Genomic DNA, 24,986 nt, shown 5'->3' on the forward strand with positions numbered 1-24,986 from the left:
AGGATAACATGTTCAGTTTGAGCTTGGTCCACCCATGTGACCATGTTTTTGTTTATTTTTATTTTAGAGACGGGGTCTTGCTCTGCTGCCAGGGTTGGAGTGTAGTGGTGCAATCACAGCTCACTGCAACCTCGCACTCCTGGGCTCAAGCGATCCTCCCACCTCAGCCTCCTGAGTAGTCCCAGCTACTCAGGGTGCACTCCACCATACCTGGCTAACTTTTACATTTTTTTTAGAGATGGGGTTTTACTATGTTCCTCAGGCTGGTCTCAGACTCCTGGAATCAAGCAATCCTTCTTCCCCAGCCTCCCAAAGTGTTGGGATTACAGGCATAAGCCACTGTGCCTGATGTTTTTCTAATAAATACGCATACATGGACAGACATTTTCAGTGAACGTCGCTGGTATTTACGCCATGTGAAATGTTCTTCAGAAACATTCCATCTTTGCTATGCTTTCAGAGTTCTGTTTCAGAATCACTATCACCATCAACCCCTCTCTCCACCAGAGAAACAGACATAAATGTTAAATATAAATAGCTCCAAATTATATGGTTCTGGGCTTTATTTTTATTGCAAGCTTGGGACTTCTGGGCTGTGATTATTTATGCTGTCAGTGACCACCTCTGATTAAACCCATCCTGTTGCCTCGGCATGAAGAAATGTAATTTTGTACCACATGTCAAGTTTTCTGTGGGTGTGACTTGTCAAACACACGTCACTGTTCTGAGAAGTCCCTGAACTAGAAGGTGGAGCCAGAGCCAATGGTTTCAAGAAATCAGGGGAAGGTTGGGCATGGTGGCTCACTCCTGGAATCCCCAGCACTTTGGGAGCCCAAGGCCATGGTGGGTCAATCACTTGAGCTCTGTATTTATTTTATTTTATTTTATTTTGAGACGGAGTCTCGCTCTGTCACCCAGGCTGGAGTGCAGTGGTGCGATCTCAGCTCACTCAAACCTCCCCATCCTGGGTTCAAGCAATTCTGCCTCAGCCTCCCGAGTATCTGAGATTAGAGTCATGCGCCACCACACCCAGCTAATTTTTGTATTTTCAGTAGAGATGAGGTTTCACCATGTTGGCCACGCTGGTCTCAAACTTCTGACCTCAAGTGATCTGCCCGCCTCAGCCTCCCTAAAGTGCTGGGATTACAGGCGTAAGCCACCATGCCCGGCCAAGCTCAGTATTTTGAGAGTAGCCTGGGCAACACAGACCCCGGCTCTACAAGCAACAAACAAAAAATTAGCTGAGTGTGGTGGTGCACGCCTGTAGTCCCAGCTACTTGGGAGGCTGACATGGGAGGATCACTTGCGTCCAGGAGGTTGAAGCTGCAGTGAGCTGAGATAGTGCCACTGCACTCCAGCCTGGATGACAGAGTGAGACCCTGTCTCAGGGAAAAAAAAAAAAAAAAGAAATCAGGGGAAAAAGCTAAGACAAACTTTCCACAGGGGGATCGAATTCGTACAAGCTGAAGGTGATGGGCTTCCGTTATTCCTGTAGGCTAAAAGGACTCTCTCCTGAAAACCATCTACACAGAAGAGGGAAGAGGTATGAACCCTTGCTGAGTGTTTGTCCATGTTTGTAAAAGGCCTTTTTAAAAAAATGTGTATTTAGGGTTTTATTTTCTCATCGTGATTCATGAGCCTCACATATGCAACATTTAAAAAATTATTGATACATAAGATTTGTGTTTATGAGGTCCATGTGATGTTTTGTTACATGCCTAGAATACACAATGATGATGCCAGGGTGTTTGGTGTGTCTATCACTTGAGCATTTATCATTTCTTTTTTTTTTTTTTGAGATGGAGTCTCCCTCCCAGGCTGGAGTGCAGTGGTGCGATCTCAGCTCACTGCAAGCTCCGCCTCCCAGGTTCAAGCAATTCTCTGCCTCAGCCTCCTAAGTAGCTGTGATTACAGGTGTCCGCCACCACACCCAGCTAATTTTTGTATTTTTAGTAGAGATGGGGTTTCACCATCTTGACCAGGATGGTCTTGAACTGCTGACCTTGTGATCCACCCACCTCGGCCTCCCAAAGTGCTGGGATTATAGGCGTGAGCCACCGCACGCAGCTGCATTTATCATTTCTATGTGTACGGAACATTTCAAGTCTTCTCTTATAGCTATTTTGAAATGTATAATACATTGTTGTTAACTATAGTTACTCTTCTCTGCTATTGAACATTAGAACTTATTCCCTTTTATTCCCCCTTTTTTCTTTTCTTTTTTCTTTTTTTTTTTTTTTTGGAGACAGGATTTTGCTCTGTTGCCTAGGCTGGAGTGCAGTGGCATGATCACAGCTCACTGCAGCCTCGAACTCCTGCCTCAGCCTCTCCAGTAGCTGGGACTACATGCACACACCACCATGCCCGGCTAATTTAAAATTTTTTTTTGAGATGGAGTCTCACTCTGTCACCCAGGCTGGAGTGCAATAGCATGATCTGGGCTCATGGCAACCTCCGCCTCCTGGGTTTAAGTGATTCTCCTGCCTCAGCCTCCCAAGTAGCTGGGACTACAGACGCACACCACCACACCCAGCTAATTTTTTCTCTATTTTTTGTAGAGGTGGGATTTTGTCATGTTGGCCAGACTGGTCTCGAACTCCTCGCCTCAAGTGATCCGCCCACCTCAGCCTCCCAAAGTGCTGGGATTACAGGTGTGACCCACCATACCTGGCCTAATTTTTAAGTTTTTTTTTTTATAGAGATAGGATTTTACTATGTTACCTAAGCTGGTCTCAAATTCCTAGGCTCAACTAATCCTCCCACCTGGGCCTCCCAAAATGTTGGGATTACATTGTGCCTGGCCTATTGTGTCTAAGGCATTGTGCCTGGCCTATTCCTTCTAACTATTCTATCTATCTTTGTACCCATTAACCAGCCTCTCTTCATTGCCCTCCCCCCCACACCCACACGCACATCCACATACACTTTCCAGTCTCTGGTATCAATCATTCTAGGAGAGTTGCCTCGTCTGATACTTATTGGTTTGATAAACCAGTTTTCCTGAAGAAGAAACTGGGGTTCCAATGCCACTCTTTCCACAAACAACCAAGAGCCCTCCAGGCACTAACTTGCTCAGAGTTCTGGTACTACAGCTCAGGGTTCCCCAAGGTCAGTAGGACACAAGTCACATACCCTCCCACCCTAGGGAAGGTGCTGTGAGGTGCTATGGGCTCCCAGGGCAGCAGCATTTCTGCAACTGTTGGGCATGTAGGTCTCTGCCTTCTTTTTTTTTTCTTGAGACGGAGTCTCACTCTGTCGCCCAGACTGGAGTGCAGTGTCGCGATCTCGGCTCACTGCAAGCTCCGCCTCCCAGGTTCACGCCATTCTCCTGCCTCAGCCGCCCGAGTAGCTGGGACTACAGAGGCCCACCACCGCACCCAGCTAGTTTTTTGTATTTTTAGTAGAGACGGGGTTTCACCGTGTTAGCCAGGATGGTCTCGATTTCCTGACCTCGTGATCAGCCGGCCTCAGCCTCCCAAAGTGCTGGGATTACAGGCGTGAGCCATCGCGCCCGGCTGGTCTCTGCCCTTTCAACTACTAACCCTAAGGCCAGCCCTTCGGACAGTGCCCCTGAACTTGAAGGCCAGAAAAAATCCTACTTACTCAAACACATGCTTGAACACCCTGGACAGAATGGGTATATATTGGCCGGGCGTGGTAGCTCACACCTATAATCCCAGCACTTTGGGAGGCCAAGGCAGGTGGATCACTTAAGCTCAGGAATTCAAGACCAGCCTGGCCAATGTGGTGAAACCCCGTCTCTACTAAAAACACAAAAATTAGCTGGGCGTGGTGGGATGCCCCTGTAATCCCAGCTACTTAGGAGACTGAGGCAGGAGAATCACTTGAACCTGGGAGGCGGAGGTTGCAGTGACCTGAGATCGCACCACTGCACTCTAGCCTGGGCGACACAGCGAGACTCTGTCTCAAAACAAAAGAAAACAAACAAACAAAAAAAAAGAATGGGGATATACTGCATGTGAGTATCTACAGCTAGCCATATAATGTTGTGGTATTTTTGGTGGGATGCAGAAGGACCATAAGGAGGATGGGTGGTGGTTTATACAGTCTTGGAAATGACAAAGAACTACTTCAATCCAGTTTGATCTTATTTTGTCCTGAAAGGGTCTGGGTGCTTTGAAAGGATGTGAAGTGAGAGTTAAGTGAGCAAAACCCAGGAAGAACAAGCGGGAGTCGAGGAAGACCCAGTGGGTTGGGAATGAAGGAGCTGGAGGAGGGAAGTGGTCAAGCACCTTGGAAGGAGGGGAGCATGGGAAGGGCACTGAGAACCCAGGGTCCAAAAATCCTCTTAGGTTTGGGGAAGGGAACTGAGGAGGAGGAGAGTGAGAGAACAGAGGTCCCCTCCTGCCAGGAGCATATCAGGAATGAGTTATCAGGCAATATCTTTTGCTAGGTGGGAATAAAATAATCGAGATGCTCAGAGCTTTGAGCAAACAGCTCATAGTGGATAAAGGGCAAGATCCAGGAGAAGTGCTTGGAGGCAGAAAGTGAGGGAAGGACGCAGACAGAGGCCAGGCACTGGCTGTGACTCCCAAGATGCAGCCAACCTCCCCCATGCCTCCATCTTGACTACACTACAGCAATCCATCTTAACCACAGTGACAGAGACACACCTATGTCTACACAAGTAACTGACTTGGCCACGTCTGAGACAGGGTCTCTGGGACTCATGAGTGACTCACACATTTGGGCCAAAGCTGCGAAAAGGGAAGCCATGGTCAGCATAACTTGGGAAGAGAACCAGGTAGTTAATTGGGTTGTACTAGATGGAAATTACCTTGAAATCAGTCAATCAACTATCTATGGAGAATATGAAAAACAAACTGTTCTGAAAATACAAAAGACACAACATCTGATAAAAAGAATTTAGCTTGTGGATAAGAGCAGGGCTTCTAGAAAATTGCCTTGACCATACGCCATAGCTACCGCTGTAGGATTCGGTTTCCTCATCTGTACGGCATAAAGGGACTGCTGTGAGAATTAAGTGAAATAATGCGTGCGCAAAATTCTTTATACTACACTTAATGTATAATGAAGGCTGGAAAAACAGAGCCTACTATTAATGACCACAGACCACTTCTTAAAAGTGAAGTGGGTCGGCCGGGCGCGGTGGCTCAAGCCTGTAATCCCAGCACTTTGGGAGGCCGAGACGGGCGGATCACGAGGTCAGGAGATCGAGACCATCCTGGCTAACATGGTGAAACCCCGTCTCTACTAAAAAATACAAAAAAACTAGCCGGGCGAGGTGGCGGGCGCCTGTAGTCCCAGCTACTCGGGAGGCTGAAGGAGGAGAACGGCGTAAACCCGGGAGGCGGAGCTTGCAGTGAGCTGAGATCCGGCCACTGCACTCCAGTCTGGGCGACATAGCGAGACTCTGTCTCAAAAAAATAAAATAAAATAAAAGTGAAGTGGGTCAGGCACCGTGGCTCACGCCTGTAATCCCAGCACTTTGGGAGTTTGAGACCAGCCTGGCCAACATGGTGAAACCCCATCTCGACTGAAATTACAAAAATTAGCCAGGTGTGGTGGCGGGCACCTGGATCCCAGCTACTCGGGAGGCTGAGGCAGGAGAATCGCTTGAACCCGGGAGACGCAGGTTGCAGTGAGCTGAGATCACGCCATTGCACTCCAGCCTGGGCAACAAGAGCAAAACTGTCTCAAAAAAATAAAAAGAAAAAGAAAAGTGAAGTGGAAAGTCCTTGGTTGAGGAGGGCGATGTGGCAGTGCAGAGTTCAGGTTTGGGAATCCTGGTTGGAATCTCTGCTGTTTTATCACAGCCAGAGGAAATACCAAGGGCTCTGAATAACCCTCTCTGAGCCTCAGTTTCCCTTCCCATTCAGTGGAAATAAACACAGCACCTACATCTCACAGGGCTGTTGTGAGCACTGAAAGAGCCCAGGTATAGCAATCCCACGCTCTCACTGATTCACCGTGAACTGATGGAGCATCTGCCGGAGGCCGGGCTCTGCATGAGACGTGGGGTGGTGCAGAGAGTTACCGGGGTCCCAGAGTCCCTGTCTTGTCATTCAGACACAGTCAGGTCTTCAAGACTCACCAGGTCCCTCCTGAGGGAGGCTGGATGGAGCTCCCCCCAGGAGCTGGGGGAAAGACAGACAAACACACAACATTTCAGACGGTGACTGAACAGGGGCCACAGGGACAGTCGGGCAGAGGCATGCAGGTGGTGGTGGCTCCTTGAAACAGGGTCCAAGAAGGCCTCTCTGAGGAGGTCCTTTGAGCTGAGATTTGAATGACGAGAAGGAACCGCCAGGGGAAGCCCTGGGGGAGGCGCGGTCCATGCAGAGAAAACAGCAGGAGCGAAGGCCCCAAAGCACTGGAGAAGTGGTTTGTACATAAACATTACTCACATGACACATTTTCCTTTCTAGAATGAACCAACATCAAACCACCCTGGAAACTTGTGCTTTCAGAGCAGGAGGCGGGTGGAGGACAGCAGAGGGCACCCACCTCATCCTTGGCCAGGGCTTTCAGATGCTCTAGGATCTGAGCCATCACTGTCTCACACAGCTTGTTGTTTTCTGCCAGGAACTTGGAGTCTCCCCCGTAGAGGCTGTCGTTGGAGTCCACTGTTGAACAAACAAGAACAGTGAGACAGACCCCAGCCCCACGGCCATGCTGGCCAGGGAGAGGCAGCCGCGTGTCATGTCACACCGTGTCAGCAGATGGCAGGAAGTCGTGGCAGGGCAAATGGAAGTGGTGGAAATTTCCCACTGGGCTTGGGGCCTTGGGAATCACAAACAAACACCCAGCCTGCAGGACAGTCTAAGCCAGTGGTGTGGAAGTCACTCCTCCAGCCTGTGTGTGCGTGGGGGGAAGCTGGGGGGAGGGGGATGTCAATAATGACAATGATCATCACAGCAGCTGCCAGGCACTGGGCTACAGCTTTAACTGCCTTATTGCAGAGCCCCCCACAACCAGTATGTGAAGGGATGGCCTTTTTTTTGTGAGACGGAGTCTCTCTGTCTCTCTCACCCAGGCTGGAGTGCAGTGGCACGATCTCGGCTCACTGCAATCTCCACCTCAAAGCTCAAGCAGTCCTCCTGCCTCAGCCTCTTGAATAGCTGGAATTATAGGCACCTGCCAGCATGCCTGACTATTTTTTTAATTTATTTTTTTATTTTTAGTAGAGACGGTTTCACCATGCTGGTCAAGCTGGTCTCGAACTCCTGACCTCAAGTGATCCGCCTGCCTCGGCCTTCCAAAGTACTGGGATTACAGGTGTGAGCGACCAGCCCAGCCAAGAGATGATATTAATATCTCCCTTTTAGGGAGATGAGGCTCAGAGATGGTCCTAGCTAGGATCCTAAACCATGAAGTCTGATTCCAGAGCCCACACTCAGCTACCGCATCCAGCTGCCTGCCCTGTCACCCTCTCCTCAAAACTGGCTTTGGAAGGACTGCAGAGATTTTCTATTTCAACTACTCTAGAAGTGTAAATCCCTTTGATAATGTCTCTTGCCAAAAGCTCCTCCACTGTTTGCTTGGTCTCGTCCTGTGACAACCACTGCCTAGAGTAAGACAGGCCTAGCCAAGGACAGCTAGAGTTTGAGCTCCTCCTCCCTTCCTCCTCCCCCCTCCCTTCCTCCCCGCTCCTTCCTCTCAACTGACCTTCACACAGAGCATAATCTGGGCGACGAAACAGACACCACACTCTGTGCTGCTTTACACTTTGTTTTTTTAACTTAATGATAAATCTTGGGGTTGGGATCAGTGGCTCACACCTGTAATCCCAGCACTCTGGGAGGCTGAGGCAGGAGGATCACTTGAGTCCAGGAGTTTCAGACCAGCCTGAGGAACATAGCAAAACCCCATCTCTACAAAAAAAAATTAGCTGTGTTTGGTAGCTTACGCCTGTAGTCCCAGATACTTGGGAGGTTGAGGTAGGAGGATTCTTGAGCCCAGGAGTAGGTAGCTGCAATGAGCTATGATCTCATGACTGCACTCTAGTATGAGCAACACAGCAAGATACTGTCTCAAAATAAATAAACAAAATAAAATAAATCTTCATGCTATTTCCATATCAGCGTACAATAGTCCTCCCTTATCCTTGGGGGATACGTTCCAAGACCCTCAGTGGGTGCCTGAAACCATATAGTATCGAATCCTATATACATTATGCTTTCTCCTATATAGTAATGGGCAGGTAGTGTCGCATCAGTGTGGATAAGCTGGACGAAGGGATGACTGATATTCCAGGTGGGACGAAGTGAAATTTTATCACCCTATTCAGTACAGTGTGCAAATTAAAACTTACGAATTATTTCTGAGATTTTCCACTTAATATTTTTGGACCAGGTTGACTGTGGAGTAACTGAAACCACAGAAAATGAAACTGAAACTGGGCACTGTGGCTCACACCTATAATCTGAGCATTTTCAGAGGCTGAGGCGGGTGGATCACTTGAGGTCAGTTTGAGACCAGCCTGGCCAACATGATGAAACCTAGTCTCTACTAAAAATACAAAAGATTAGCTGGGCGTGGTGGTGCAAGCCTGTAGTCCCAGCTTCTTGGGAGGCTAATGGAGGAGAATCGCTTTAACCCGGGAGGCAGAAGTTGCAGTGAGCCAAGATCTCTACTAAAAATACAAAAATTAGCCGGATGTGGTGGTGTGTGCCTATAGTCCCAGCTACTCGGGAGGCTGAGGTGGGAGGATCACTTGAGCCCAGGAGGCAGATGTTGCAGCAAGCAGAGATCACACCACTGCACTGCAGGCAGGGCTACATTTTGTATTTTTATAGAGATGGGGTTTCTCCATGTTGGCCAGGCTGGTCTCAAACTCCCAACCTCAAGTGATCCTCCTGCCTTGGCCTCCCAAAGTGCTGGAATTACAGGCGTGAGCCACTGTGCCCCGCCATGAACACCTATTTCTTGAATCACCAATTGATAACATTTTGCTACTTTTATGCAAGCTCTCTTTCTTGTTGTCTCTACAAGGATGGACAGACACACACATTTTTTTTTTTTTTTTTTTTTTGAGACGGAGTCTTGCTCTGCCACCCAGGCTGGAGTGCAGTGGCCGGATCTCAGCTCACTGCAAGCTCCGCCTCCCGGGTTTACGCCATTCTCCTGCCTCAGCCTCCCGAGTAACTGGGACTACAGGCGCCTGCCTCGTCGCCTGGCTAGTTTTTTGTATTTTTAAGTAGAGACAGGGTTTCACCGTATTAGCCAGGAGGGTCTCGATCTCCTGACCTCGTGATCCGCCCGTCTCGGCCTCCCAAAGTGCTGGGATTACAGGCTTGAGCCACCGCGCCCGGCCCAACACTTTTTTTTTTGGCTGAACCATTTGAAAGCAGGTTGCAGGCATATCGCCTAAGAACAAGGAGAAAACCTGGTTTCCTTTGTTCCCCAGCTTCTCTGGTCACAGGAATCTCTTATCCAATCTTTAACTGCTCGTTTATGGGGACTCTGCTGGGACACTTCCCCAAGGTTTCCTTTGCGACTGCTTGTCTGACACCAGGTTGGGAGTTAATGGCCCTGGGCCGCAGGAGTCAATCTCAGAATTTCCAAGCTGGCTCTGGCTGCTGGGTCATGACTGTTACCTCCCCAGTGGGGGATGGCAGTTATTCTTGTAAGAAGCGAGAAGAATTCAATTCAGCCATTCAACAGCACCTGATTGTGCAGGGCAGCAAACTGCAGCTGGCGAAGGAATTTCTCATGTCTGCTGCTGAGGACCAGAATAGTTCCTGCATAAATTCCCAGTCTTCCTCCAGGCTGGAGTTCACTTGCATTCTGAACAGCCCAGCAGTGAAGAAGAGGGAAGGTCCAACCACCCCGAGAGGTCAGAGGTTTGTCTGCAGCAGGCCACTCACACACACATGCAACAACTACTGCATAAGGCCTGCTCCACGCCAGCTTCTAGGCTAGGAGCGGGAACCCGGTGGGGGACAAGGCTGACCTGGTCCTACCCTCACAGACACAGAGCTCATAGTCTATAAGGAGCTACAGACACCCAAACAGGCAATTGCAGTAGTGTGCAGAACTATTTGAGACAGAGTCTCGCTGTGTCGCCCAGGCTGGAGTTCAGTGGCACAATCTTGGCTCACTGCAACCTCCGCTTCCCAGGCTCAAGGAAGGGGGGCAGTACAGGGGATCATGGGATCCTAAAATCTATGCTTGGGACAGGATTCTGGAATCAGTGAGATCTAGACTGAGTCCTAAAGGTTGAATTCACTAGCAAAAGTGGGAAAAAGGGTGAGGAGGGAGAAATGAATTCTCTATGCTAACACTTGGGGGTCATAGAGGGAGAGAAAAAAAGGCGAATTTGAGAATTAAAAGTAATTTGGTCAGGTCAGAGTGTATTGTTGGCCTTCAAGTCCAGACACAGCTCTCACGAGGGGGAGAAAAGATGTCCCCTGCAAATGGCCACTAAAAATAGCCCACAATCTCTGCATCTGTCCCACCCTGAGTTGCAAACCCGAATGCTTTGAGGGCCTGGCAGGTGGCGCGGAAGAGTGAGGAGGGCCACCTTGGCTTCACAGAAGCAGCCTGGGTTGTACTCTTCCAATGAAGACACACTCCGTCTGCACACTAAATACGTCAACACTGAGGGCCCAGGACTGTGCTTCATTTCTCCATCAAACATGCACACTCCCTTGTAACCTCGTGTGACAGTACTGGAGGCACTGCTCCAGGCAGTGTCAGAGCCTTCTCTTTTTCTTAATCTGGGAAGAAAGTGGCCAAGGCATCCTCCAAAAATGCAGAAATTATTCAACCCCTCTTTGCCAAGTTCTAAGCTGTGTCAACATCGTCTCAAAGCCTCCCTAGAATGAGGAAGCACACAGGGAAAAAGGAGCCCCCACAGCCTGCAGAGCCTCCGTGACTCCCTGGGTCTCCCACCAAGACGCTGGGCAGGTCACAGTTGTGCATTCAAAGTAAACACAGCTGGACTAAGAAGAAGAAAAAGAAAATCCATCCTTCTGTTTTCATCTTTAAAAGCTAGAAAACTACACTCTTGCCTATCAAATATAGCCTCGCTCCCTCTGCTGCCAATCTGGCTCTGGTAGTCTTTACTGGCGGGCTTATTCAGAGAAAGGATGGACTGAATCTCTTTGAGGGAGAGGAAGGAGAGGAGGGAGCAGAGAGGGCAGGGCAAGCTCCTCTGACAGCCACACTTCCAGGTCTCCATCTGGTCCTCAAAGCTTTCTCTCACTGAAGTTCAGAGCCTTCAATGTGCACCTCACAAAAGAGGAAACAAAGATGCCAAGAAATACAGGGAAGGGTGTTCAACCTCGCCAGCCATCAGAGAAATGCAGACTCTACTCCTAGAACAGCTGACATGAAAAAGACTTACCACAGCAACTGAACAAAAGGAAGCCTCATTCGTGCCTGACGGGAATGTCAATTGGTTTAACCCTTTGGGAAATCGTGAGGCAGTATCCACCAACGCAGAAGATAAGCAGATCCTATGAGCCAGCAATGCCACCCCCACACAGACAGCCAGTGGGAATGTACACCAAGAAATACATGCAAGAATGTTCACAGCCACACTACTCATAATAGCCCCAAACTGGACATGCAAATTTCCATCCAGAAGGAATGAATCAATTTTGGTACATCCACACAAAGGAATACTATACAGCAATGCAAAAGGTGAACTACAGTTTTGCATACCAGCACAGATGAATCTTGGACATCATGCTGAATTAAAGCAGCCAAATACCAAAGAACGCTTACAAAATATTCCATTTACTTATTCGGAAAGTGGCAAACTAATTAATAAATGCTAGAAGTCAGGAGAGAGAGTGGTGTGTCTTCAGAGAGTAGGGTGGTGATGCTGACTGAAAGAGGTGTTCTATTTCTTGATCTGGACTGTGGTTACCTGGGAGTGTTCGCTTCGTGACAATTCACTGAGCTCTATAGTTTATTGCATACATGTTATATAATATACTTTAATTAAAACACTGCTTTTTTTTTTTTTTTTTTTTTTTTTGAGACAGAGCCTTGCTCTGTCACCCAGGTTGGAGTTCAGTTGCACAGTACTGGCTCACTGCAGCCTCCCGAACTCAAGTGATTCTCCTGCATCAGCCATCCAAGTAGCTGGGATTATAGGCGCTTGCCAACAGCCCGGCTAATTTTTTTGTATTAATTTTAGTAGACATGGGGTTTCGCCACGTTGGTCAGGCTAGCCTCGAACTCCTGACCTCAGGTGATCCACCTGTGTCTGCCTCCCAACGTGCTGGGATTATAGGCATGAGCCACTGTGCCCAGCCAACACTGTTATTTTGTAATCAACAAAGCAGTCTAATGCATGTCCCACCGCTCTGGGTGTGAGTTTCACTTCCATCACTAACTACCGGAAGCCCTGGAGTACATCACATTGTCTTTCTGGATCTCCTCTTGCTTATACATAAAATGGGGACGTGAATGCCTGTCCTCATAGTAAAGCTGTAAGGATTCGGGGAAAAAGGCCCATAGAGCATGACGTAGTCCTTGGCACGCAGTAAGTGCTCAGATCAGGGTAGCCATCATCATTCTTGCTATGAACCAACCTCCCTAAGTTACATTTATCCTTAGTCCCTAGACCCAGCTAGAGAAAGCCTGAGAGGTATGACAGAAAGCTGGCCATCCCTTAAGCACTGCTAATGTGTTCACTGCAACTTGCAAGTGTAGAGATGGTTTTTTAAACCGTAAAGTATACAATTACTGGCCAAAGCACTTTTGACATTAAGACCAATTTTTGGAATCCAAAAATTAGAACTGAGGGTCTGCCAGGCAGGAGGATACTTGGGCTCAGTGGGAAAATGCCTGGAATTGGGATGTCTTGTGGTAAGTCCAGGACACGAGGAGGCTGCTCCCAACTTGTAGTAGCAAGTTCAAAATGTCTGGTAGCAGGCGGGGGATCAAGGCCACCTCCTTCCTCCAGAACACCCAGATAAGGGCCGCTGAGCCTTGGCATCATCTGAGGAGCAGGTGGCAAACACCCACACCAGGGTCCTGCCTGAGACTGGTAAGGAACAGGCCTGGCATGAAGCTCATGCATGTGTATATTTAGCCATTGTTCCAGTTTATTGTGTAGCACACTGATCCAAAAGAGGGTTCCTCCGAAAAGAGAACACTTAACACTCTGTCAATGGAAATGCAAATTAGTTCAGCCAGTGTGGAAAGCAGTTTTGGAGATTTCTCAAAGAACTGAAAACAGAACTACCATTCGACCCAGCAATCCCATTACTGGGTATATACCCAAAGGAAAATAAATCATTCTACTGAAAAGATGCATGCACACGTATGTTTATTGCAGCACTATTCGCAACAGCAAAGACATAGAATCAACGTAGATGCCCATCAGCAGTGGATTGGATAAAGGAAATGTGGTACATACACACAATGGAATACTACGCAGCCCTGAAAAAGAATGAAATCATGGCCTTTGTGGCAACATGGGTGCAACTGGAGGCCATTATCCTAAGTGAACTAGTGCAGAAACAGAAAACTACTGCCATGTTCTCACTTGTAAGTGGGCCCTAAGCACTGGGTCCCATGGGCATAAAGATGTGAAGAACAGACACTGGGGACTATTAGAGGGAGGAGGAAGGGGAGGGGACAAGGGCTGAAAAACTACCCATTGGATACTATCTCATTCGCACCCCAAACCTCAGCATTGCACAATATACCCGTCACAAACCTGCACGTATACCTCCTAAATCTAAAATACAAGTTGAAATTATTATTATTTTTTAAAGAGTGTTTCTCCAAACTGGTCTGATGTTCAACATGATCTCAGGTGCTTGTTAAAGATGCAAATTAAGAAGGAAAGGCCAGGTGTGGTGGCTCATGGTTACAATCCCAACACTTTGGGAGGCTGAGACGAGTAGATCGCTTGAGCCCAGGAGTATGAGACCAGCGTGAGTAACATGGTGAAACCCTGTCTTCCCAAAAAAGTTTTAAACATTATCTGGGTGCAGTGGCACATGCCTGTAATCCCAGCTACTTGGAAGCTGAGGTGGGAGGACTGCTTCAGCCTGGACTATCAAGGCTGCAGTGGGCTGAGATCACTGCACTGCACTCCAGCCTGGGTGACAGAGTGACACCTTGTCTCAGTCAATCAACCCATCCATCAAGGGCAGGATGGGGCTGAAGAATCTGTACTCCTTGTTTTTTCTTTTTTGAGTTGGTGTTTTCACTCTTGTTGCCCAGGCTGGAGTGCAGTGGTGCGATCTTGGCTCACTGTAACCTCTGCCTCCCAGGTTCAAGTGATTCTCCTGCCTCAGTTTCCTGAGTAGCTGGGATTACAGGAGTGCACCATGATGCCTGGCTAATTTTTGTATTTTTGGTAGAAACGGGTTGTGGCTCTTTTGGCCAGGCTGGTCTCGAACTCTTGACCTCAGGTGATCCGCCTGCCTTGGCCTCCCAAAGTGCTGGCATTACAGGCGTGGGCCACTGCGCCTGGCCCAAGAATCTGTACTCTTAAGAGTTGCCCCAGGTAAGTCTTAGATCAGGTAAATACAGTGAGACCCTGGACTAGAGGTTCATGGGAGCTAAAGTACAAGGGAGAAAACATAAAGTGAAAATGAAAGCATTCTGTCTGCCTTTCATGAAATCTGCACGGAGCACGGTTTGGTGGGGCCGGCTCTGCTACCTTTGTCTATGTGATAAAGGTATGTCTCCTGGCTCATGGCAGAGAGGAGATGCAGGACGCAGGTGTAGATGCGGATTTTCTCATCGCTGTTGTCCTCCCAGGTGTAGTCCTGGATCACATTGAGAAGCTCTCGAACAAGAAACAGGACCCCATGTTCAGGATGATCCTAGTAGAGAACCAAAAAAAGGATCAACAATCCCAAAGATGAGCAGGGAGGGAAAAAGAAGATCACACAGAAACCCAGATCCTCCCTCAGCAGCTGTGGAGAAATTAATGTTGTCAGTTACTGAACAAAGGCAAGACCCACTCACAAGCCTGGTTAAACAATACGGAGGAAAACGACAAAATGTGATTCCCACGAATCAAAACGCTCCTGTCTGGGCAAAAGAGCTTTGAGAGTCCCTTTCTGGATCCCAAGAAGGAGAAGGCAAAGTTACCTGTCAGCTTAATGGCATGTTTCCAAAATTACACTCTTGTTTTTCTGTGGGTGGTGGCAGTAAAAAAAAAAAAAAAAAAAAAAAAAAAAAAGGAAGCCCTGTTCTAACCACAAAAGCAAGATTGTGGGTATCGTAGCAGATGGAAGGGCAGAAGCCACCTACGCTGGGTGAGCCCCCGGATGATCCCTGTCACCACTCGAGGCGGTGACTTTAAATAGAGCCTCGCTCTTTGGGGTGCTCAGCAGCAGTAACAGCCAAATAGAGGACGCTGTCTTGGGAAAGGCAAAACCTGAGAGACAGTCACAGAGTTTATAGCAAACAGTTCAGATGCTAAACTGAATCTATAAAAAGTTTTGGGGCATAAAAAAAAAAGTAAGCAGCTTCAATTCCATTCCAAAAAGGTGTATGTGAGTCTGGGAAAGCCCCGCTGAAAGCTCTCCAGACACAGCCAGCCGCCTCCACGGCCTTGCTGGCTTGCCCCATGCAGGTCCCCTTCCCTTACCCCAGCCACGTTAAGATAGGGAGAACAGCACGATTGGAACCCGCAGCAGCAGGGGGAACAGCATGACTGGAACCTGCAGCAGCAGGAGGCCATCTAGCCCAAGATGTGGTCTTGGGTGCAGGAACAAAGCCATTGCCAAAACATGGCCCAACGAGCATGCGGGAGAAATACGCCAACCTCGCTTTCCTCCTGCCCTGCATCATGCTGCTGCCTCCTACTGGCTGAACAAATTGGGATCCAGAGGAAGGATAGGTGAGGCAGTCCCCAGAAGCCAGTCTCCCTCACACAGAGTAGGACAAAGGGCACAGAGTGGCACCAGGGGCCGGCACACACGTCCAGGTTCTGGCCTCCAGCCAGGCACGTTCTCTCTGCCTAGAGTCTGTGCCCCAGGGCTTGGCCAGACTGGCTCCCTGGTAGCCTGCAGTTCTCACCTTACACATTAGCTCCTTAATGAGGCCTTCCCTGACATTCCATCTGTAGCCGTCTTACTCTCTCTTCATCACAAATCATCCTTTTTTTTAGGAGGTGGGGTTGGTTCTGAGACGGGGTCTCACTCTGTCACCCCGGCTGCAGTACAGTGGCATGATCACAGCTCACTGCAGCCTTTACTTTCTGAGTTCAAGCGATCTTCCTCCCACCTCAGCCTCCTGAGGAGCTGGGACTACAGGTACATACCACCACGCCTGGCAAATTTCTGTACGAATTTCTGTATTTTTTGTAGAGATGAGGTCTTGCCATGTTGCCCAGGCTGATCTCAAGCTACCAGGGAGCAATCCACCTGCCTCAGCCTCCTGAAGTGCTGGGATTAAAGGTGTGAGTCACCGCGCCCAGCCTCTGTCTTGTTTTTTACAGAGCACTTCTCACTATCTGAAATGACCTTATGTATTCCTTCAGTGACCTGCCCAACAGTATCTCGTGGTGTTCCTGGTTCTCTCTGTTTCATGCTAGCCTATAACCTCCAGGAGGACAGGCATGTCATCTATTGCATTTGCAAATACACCGCCAGGTCTGCTGGTTGCACACCGTATTCTGTTAATGGCGCCTCGAGGAACTCAGTGTGGATGGTGTCCCTGATGACATTCAATCCAGCCCTGTCTCTGGCTCCTGGGACAGTGCTGGACACTGACATGCATTGGGTGAATACTGTTGAATGGACTGCAGTTTTTGGGTACCTTCTATGTGTCAGGCACTGCAGTGGCTACGAAAACAACAGTTAACATTTATAGCAGCTACCATAGCTTTTCTATGTTCTGGGGTGATACTATGATGAAGCCCCATTTCACAGATGGGAAATGAGCCACTGAGAGGCTAAGTGGCCCAAGGTCACATAGTTGGTACATGGGGGACCCAAGGTTCAAGCCCCAGCAGTTTGGCTCCAGAGTGGACATTTCTAACTACTGGTACCATATTCGCACTGCCTCTCTGCAGATAAACCAAGCGTCTCTGAATTTATAGAACTTGTGAACTGAGGGGAGGCATACATGTAGTCAGCTACTTAGAATACAAGTATGGAGTATGAGAACAGCATTGCCATTATATCCAACGTGAATGTGTGTACATATTGCAGTCATACTTTCAAGTGGGTGAGGACAATTGTGGAGGGGTGTGGGATGTTTTGTACAAGCTGTTAATATCTGTGAGAATTGCTCTTAGCCTGGGCTAGATAGCGGTGGCTCATGCCTGTATTCCTAGCACTTCAGGAGGCTGAAAGGGGCGGATCACTTGAGGTCAGGAGTTTGAGACCAGCCTGGCCAATATGGCAAAACCCCGTCTCTACTAAAAATACAAAAATTAGCCAGGTGTGGTTGTGCGCACCTGTAATCCCAGCTACTCAGGAGGCTGAGGGAGGACAATTGCTTGAACCCAGGAGTGGGGGATGAGTGAGCAGAGATTGTACTACTGCACTCCAGCCTGGGTGACAGAGCAAGACTCTGTCTCCAAAAAAAAAAAAAAAGATTGTTCTTAACCTGGGCAACAACATAACAAATATTGTTTCTACAAAAAAAAAAAAAAAATTTGCCACGTGTAGTGGTGTGCGCCTGTGGTCTTAGCTACAGAGAGCTGTGATGGCACCACTGCACTCCAGCCTGGGTGATGGAGTGAGACAGTCTTACACAAAGAAAAAAAGAATTGCTCTTACGATACTGGCAAGAATGAGAATACAAGATGCTCAAAAGTCTGACATCCACAAACTACACATACCAAAATTGCCCATGCCATGATCTGCCTTCCACTCAGAGCTGGTTTCAGCTGGGAACTTCCTTCTGCCTTCTTTTGCTAACAGCTGTTTTTAACTAGGCTATTTGGTTCTGCTATGTGGCTGTCCAAAAATATATTTTATTTAAGGATCTGCCTTGGGAATAGACAACAATCTGAATGTTCTAGCAACTTCATTTTAACACAAATGCACAAGTCTTGTGGTAGACCATGCTACACACTGTCAAAAAGGTGGTACAAGGACCAGTGGAGAACCATTTCCATGAGCTTTTGCTCACAACTGAAGAGGTGGGAGACTATTTCCAACCTTCTGTACAAGGAAAAAGTTTCCCATGTGACATCCATGCTTCAGTGGTTGTAACTTTTTTTTTTAATATAAATTGTACTGATGGGCTGGACACAGTGGCTCAAGTGTGTAATCTCAGCACCTTGGGAGGCCGAGGCGGGTGAATTGCTTGAGGTCAGGAGTTTGAGACCAGCCTGGCCAACATGGTGAAACCTCATCTCTACTAAAAATACAAAAATTAGCTGGCCATGGTGGCACGCGTCTGTAATCCCAGCTACTCAGGAGGTTGAGGCAGGAGAATCGCTTGAACCTGGAAGGCAGAGGTTGCAGTGAGCCAAAATCGTGCCACTACACTCCAGCCTGGGTAACAGAGCGAGACTCCTCTCAAAAAAAAAAAAAAAAAAAAAAAAATTGTACTGATGGTTCAGTGCCAACAGCTGAAGTAAGGCAGACATAGATTTTTTTTTTTTTTTTTTTTTTTTTTTTTTTTTTTTTTTTTTTTTTTTTTAAAGATGAAGGGCCGGGCGCGGTGGCTCAAGCCTGTAATCCCAGCACTTTGGGAGGCCGAGATGGGCGGATCACGAGGTCAGGAGATCGAGACCATCCTGGCTAACAGAGTGAAACCCCATCTCTACTAAAAAATACAAAAAACTAGCCCGGCGAGGTGGCAGGCGCCTGTAGTCCCAGCTACTCGGGAGGCTGAGGCAGGAGAATGGCGTAAACCCGGGAGGCGGAGCTTGCAGTGAGCTGAGATCTGGCCACTGCACTCCAGCCCGGGCGACAGAGCCAGACTCCGTCTCAAAAAAAAAAAAAAAAAAAAAAAAAAGATGAAGAAAACGGTTCTGGATTCAGATGGCGCTTCCAGTGGGAAAAGGTGTCCCCAGGTGTCCCTGGCAGGGCTGCCTCCCAAGTGGAACAAACAAATGCTGACAAAGTGGCTCCCAGGCAGCACCTGGCAGGGGCTCAGACGTCTCTCCCTGCTGGCCCAGCACCTACCACATCAGCAATATCCCTCTGGGTTTCTGGTCTGCAGGAATCCTTCTACTAAACCCCTTGGGAGAAAAAGTATTAGGTTGGTGTAGAAGTAATTACTTTCTATGGCAAAACCCACAATTACTTTTGCACCAATCTAATAATACCCTAGAAGTAACTAACTCTTTCTAGGAGAACCAAGATGAGAGGTGAGCATGGTGGCTGGGCAGATATCCTGGTCTTGGACCCTGGCTCGTCACTTACCAGCTGCTGGCCCTTCATCTCTCTGCACCCCAGTTTCCACTTCTACGAAACGAGAGTGATAATAACAGGCTTGTTTTGAGTGAATATTTGTGAAATGTTGGCTGGTCCGTGGTTATGAGGTTGGTTAAGTAATCATAAAGCCCTTCAGAAAAGGAACCAGAACACGAACTGGGGAAAACAGAGATGGTGGGAGGGCAGGGGAGGAGGAGGGGAGACAGATCACCACTTAGCGGGAGGCTCTCAGGCACCGGCTTGCTGTTTCTCTCAGTCCTGTCTGTCTCACCAGCTCCTCGGGCGTCCCCTGTGCCCTCCCGATGTGCCACTCACTCTGGCTCTCTTCCAGTCCCTCTGGGGCAGTGCTGCTTCTCACCTCCCACCTCTATTCTCACCCATGCTGTGCCCTTGGCCCAGAATGCCCTCTCCTCTCCCCATCTGTACCTAGCTGACTAATTACGAGTCATCCTTCGGATCACAGCTCAAATGGCACTTTCTTAGGGATCTCTCCTGATTATCTGACCCCCTCCCCTAAATCTGGAGCTCTGAGAGGTCTCTATGGTTCATTAAAAAACTTTTTCTTGCTGGATGCAGTGGCTCACGCCTTTAATTCCAGCACTCTGGGAAGCTGAGGCGGGTGGATCACGAGGTCTGGAGTTCGAGACCAGCCTGGCCAAGATGGTGAAACCCCATCTGTACTAAAAATACAAAAAAAAAAAAAAAAAAAATTAGCCAGGCATGGTGGCAGATGCCTCTAGTCCCAGCTACTTGGGAGGCGGAGGCAAGAGAATTGCTTGAACCCGGGAGGCAGAGGTTGCAGTGAACCGAGATCACACCACTGCATTCTAGCCTAGGTGACAGAACATGACTCCATCTCAAAAAAAAAGAAAAAGCAACTTTTTCTTTTGAAATAAGGTCTTGCTATGTTGCCCAGGCTGGTCTTGAACTCCTGGCCTCAAGCAATCCTTCCACCTTAGCCTCCCGAGAAGCTGGAAGTGTTATTACTAATACCATCAGTTTTCCAGCACTAATTAGTAGTCATCAGCCTCTTGGTGGACCAGTGCCAACTGTACTTGGCTTATGTAGTTCTTTATGGCGCTTTGAGCAATTGTAGTTAAATGTGTACTTATTTGTTTAACATGAAGTCTGTCCTCCTGAGCTGGGGTATGCTTCTCTTGCTCACTCCTTAATTCCTGGATCGACAAATGTTTGTGGAATAGACTGAATGATGACACATAGACCTGGACATCTTGCTGTGTTTATGGCTGGACCTTTTCTCCAGGATAAGAAGGAGAAAAGACATCTCCCTGCTGGATCAGAGATCGTTAGTGCTACAAAACTGATGGTAGTAACATTTCCATTTACTGCAAATTGCAACTGAATCAAAAGTAGGCCTCAAAACTGTGACGCTGAACTTGTTCAGTCAAGTCGACTTTGTCTTACCACATTGTTACATGAAATGCGCCAGTTTGATTATATAGGGAAGATTATTCCACAAACTAGTCCCTGACTAGGCTGACGACTACTGATGATAAAGCAGAATACTTCGACATGCTCCAAAAAGTTCTCTGTCTGCAGGGGAGACAGGGCCACCCTGGGGACTGTTTACTCCCACATTTGTAAGCATCAATAAATCAGACCAGGGACTTTATCTGGTTTCAAATGGTTTCTATCTTTTCTTTTTGTGTATGTGTTTTTTGAGTCGGAGTTTCGCTCTTGTCACCCAGGCTGGAGTGTAATGGCATGATCTTGGCTCACTGCAACCTACATCTCCTGGGTTCAAATGATTCTCCTGCCTCAGCCTCCTGAGTAGTTGGGATTACGGGTGCATGATACCACATGCAGCTGATTTTTGTATTTTTAGTAGAAATGGGGTTTCACCACGTTTGCCAGGCTGGTCTCTAACTCCTGACCTCAGGTGATCCACCCGCCTTGGCCTCCTAAAGTGCTGGGATTACAGGTGTGAGCAACTGTGCCTGGTGGTTCCTCTCTTGTCTAAACAAATAAAATGAATCAAACTTTCAAACTCATCCTTTAAGAAAACCTTGCGGCCGGGCGCGGTGGCTCAAGCCTGTAATCCCAGCACTTTGGGAGGCCGAGACGGGCGGATCACGAGGTCAGGAGTTTGAGACCATCTGGCTAACACGGTGAAACCCCGTCTCTACTAAAAAATACAAAAAGCTAGCCGGGCGAAGTGGCGGGCGCCTGTAGTCCCAGCCACTCGGGAGGCTGAGGCAGGAGAATGGCGTAAACCCGGGAGGCGGAGCTTGCAGTGAGCTGAGATCCGGCCACTGCACTCCAGCCCGGGCCACAGAGCAAGACTCCGTCTCAAAAAAAAAAAAAAAAAAAAAAAAAAAAAAAAAAAAAAGAAAACCTTGCATACTGTGGGTAGGAGAGCAAAATAGTGCAGTCACTATGAAAAACAGTATGGGGGCCGGGTGCAGTGGCTCATGCCTGTAATCCCAGCACTTCGGGAGGCAGAGGTGGGCTGATCACCTGAGGTCAGGAGTTCGAGACCAGCCTGGCCAACATGGTGAAACCTTGTCTCTACTAAAAAAACAAAAATTAGCTGAGCATGGTGGTGTGCGCCTGTAATCCCAGCTACTCGGGAGGCTGAGGCAGGAGAATCGCTTGAACTGGATAGGCAGAGGTTACAGTGAGCTGAGATCGCAACACTGCACTCCAGCCTGGGTGATCCATCTCAAAAAAAAAAAAAAGAAAAGAAAAGAAAAGAAAAAGAAAAACAGTACGGAGGTTCCTAAAAAAATAAAAAATAGAGCCAACACATGACCCAGCAATGCCACTTCTGGGTACATATCCAAACAAATTGAAATCAGGATCTTAAGGAGGTAGCTACACTCCCATGCTCACTGCAGCATTATTCACAAGAGCTCAGATGTGGAAACAATCTATATGTCCATTGACAGAAAAATTGCCAATGAAAAAATGAGGTAGCTGGGTACGGTGGCTCACACTGCAGTGAGCTATGATTGTACCACTGTGCTCCAGACTGGGCAACACAGCAAGACTCTTAAAAAAAAAAAAAAAGACTGGGTGCAGTGACTCACACCTGTAACACCAGCACTTTGGGAAGTCAAGGCTGGAGGATCACTTGAGCCTTGGAGTTCAAGACCAACCTGGGAAAAACAGTGAGACCTTGTCATCACAAAAAATCAAAAATTAGATGGGCACGGTGGTTCGCCTATGTGGTTCCAACTATTCAAAGAGGCTGAGCTGGGACAATATTTGAGCCCAGGAGGTCAAGGTTGATGCCGCAAGTGTGATCATGCCACTGCACTCCAGCCTGGATAACACAGTAAGATCCTGTCTCAAAAAAACAAAAACAAAACAAACAAAAAAAAAGTGATACATATGCAAATGGAATATTATTTAGCCTTAAAAAAGAAGGAAATCCTGCCATGTGCAACAACATGGATGACCCTTGAAAGCATTAAGCTATGTGAAGTAAGCCAGTTGCAGGAAGACAAATACTGCATGAGTCCACATACAAAGAAAGTATCTAAAATAGTCAGATTCATAGAATCAGAGAGTGGAGTGGTGTTTACAGGGGGCAGGGGTAGGGAAATGAAGAATTACTAACCAATGGACTGTTTCAATTATGAATAAGCTCTAGAGATCTGCTATACAGCACAGTTCCTAAGTCAACAGTAATGTATTGTACACGTCAAAACCGATTAAGCCGGTAGATCTCACCTTAAGTGTTCTCACCCCAATATACTAAAACTAAAATAAAAGCTGTGACCTGAAAGGTAACAAATAATTTGAACTGAGTAGGCTGCATGCAGAGGCTCACGTCTGTAATCCCAGCACAAATCCCAGCACTTTGGGAGGCCAAGGCAGGCAGATCACTTGAGCTCAGGAGTTCGAGACCAGCCTGGCCAACATGATGAAACCCCGTCTTTACTAAAAGACAAAAAAAATTAGCCAGGTGTGGTGGAGGGCGCCTGTAGTCTCAGCTACTTGGGAGGCTGAGGCAGGAGAATTGCTTTAACCCAGGAGGCAGAGGTTGCAGTGAGTGGAGATCGCGCACTGCATTGCAGCCTGGGTGACAGAGTAAGATTCTCCAAAAAAAAAAAAAAAAAAAGGAAAAAAAATTGAAGCAGGTAGAAGTGAGATGTAGGAAGAAGTGAGATGTGGGAGTCTTATTCATGCCAGATCTACTCATATAGTGGGTATAGCTCAGGTGTGGCTCATCGCATCACCTGGGAGTTTATTCGGCTCTCAGCCCTGGCTATTCAGGCTAAGCATCCTGTAGCATCTGGAAGTAGTTACTAATGCTGCGTCCCACAAGGAGGGATACAGGGTTGCTAGTGCTCAATGAACTTGAGCAAATAAGGCACACTGCAAACGTTTCCAGCTTAGGTCATGCAGGACAGGCTCTGAAGTAGTGCAGCCCTGGGTTTGAATCCCAGCTCTGCTACTTATAAGCTTTGTGACCTCAGGCACACTGCAAGGGTCCTCCGGCTCAGGTTTCCTTAGTGAAAAAGGTGCAACGACTCCTACCTTAGGGAGCTTGCCAGGAGGACTCCTAGGAGTGAGTATTAATGAGTGGCATTAGGCCGGGCGCGGTGGCTCAAGCCTGTAATCCCAGCACTTTGGGAGGCTGAGGCGGGTGGATCACAAGGTCAGGAGATCGAGACCATCCTGGCTAACAGGGTGAAACCCCGTCTCTACTAAAAAGTACAAAAAACTAGCCGGGCGAGGTGGCGGGCGCCTGTAGTCCCAGCTACTCGGGAGGCTGAGGCAGGAGAATGGTGTGAACCCGGGAGGCGGAGCTTGCAGTGAGCTGAGATCCGGCCACTGCACTCCAGCTTGGGCGACAGAGCGAGACTCCATCCCAAAAAAAAAAAAAAAGAGTGGCGTTAGCAAGGCATGGGGCACCTAGTGAGGTGTCGTGAACTGCAGCTATTCTTTGTCTCATATCATTACTAAACCCCAGCAAAACCACATGTAATGCTACAAGGAATAATAACTTAAATCTGCTGAGAACAGGAGCGCTTTCCACAAATGCCTAAGGGGCCAAATGGACAACAGAAATGGGGTTGAGGGGTCCAGAGGTGCCCAGGAAAACTGGAGAGAAAGGCACACGCCACCTGCATAGGGCAGCTGGTACCCAGCTGTGGCCAACTGGCCAGGTCGCAGCATGCGGGCCCCACATGATAGAATCTGATTTTTCAAGGGGAGATGCAAATCTGGGATTTTCTGTGATCTACCCATTTTTAAATGTAGGAAACTCATTCCAAATGTTCTCCATCAGGACATGGCCAGCAAGTGTCTGTCTACATGTCTACCGGCTGGATCTGCCCTCCAGACATCAATCTGTAATCCCAGGGATGGAGATCCAGGTTTACAAAGCACTTTCCCAGCTATCATTTAAACCCTCACAGGAGTCACTTGAGGTGGGCACTGCGATGACACCTTAGAAAGGTAACAACTGAAGCTCTGAGGAGTTACAAACTTTCCCAAGGTCTCAGCGCTATGAAGTCTTCGGGTCGGGACCGAACAGAAGCTTCTGAATCTGAGAAGGCTTTTCAAAAAGCCTCTAGTGATTCTTAACCTGCACATGCTGAGTGCGTCCCGATTCATCAGTAAACAATGACTTTTACCAACTGCTGAATTCAAAACCCTGATTTTACTCTTTTGCCTTCTCACTTGATAAATGACTAGTTTACCGAA

General features: G+C 48.0%; 1 protein-coding gene across 2 annotated transcripts in view; it reads right to left on the bottom strand.

Moving 5' to 3' along the window:
* VPS35L (VPS35 endosomal protein sorting factor like) overlaps window positions 1–24,986 on the bottom strand; it is a 149,758-nt gene that overhangs the window by 5,254 nt on the left and 119,518 nt on the right. For both annotated transcript variants that reach the window (XM_010388549.2, XM_030925585.1), the window contains 2 exons: window positions 14,618–14,783; window positions 6,490–6,608 (listed from right to left, as the gene is read on the bottom strand). In XM_010388549.2, the coding sequence (XP_010386851.2) occupies window positions 6,490–6,608; window positions 14,618–14,783 (285 nt within the window). The remainder of the gene's footprint in view (window positions 1–6,489; window positions 6,609–14,617; window positions 14,784–24,986) is intronic.

Source organism: Rhinopithecus roxellana, chromosome 20 (genome assembly GCF_007565055.1).
Source record: "Rhinopithecus roxellana isolate Shanxi Qingling chromosome 20, ASM756505v1, whole genome shotgun sequence".
Taxonomy (NCBI): domain Eukaryota; kingdom Metazoa; phylum Chordata; class Mammalia; order Primates; family Cercopithecidae; genus Rhinopithecus; species Rhinopithecus roxellana.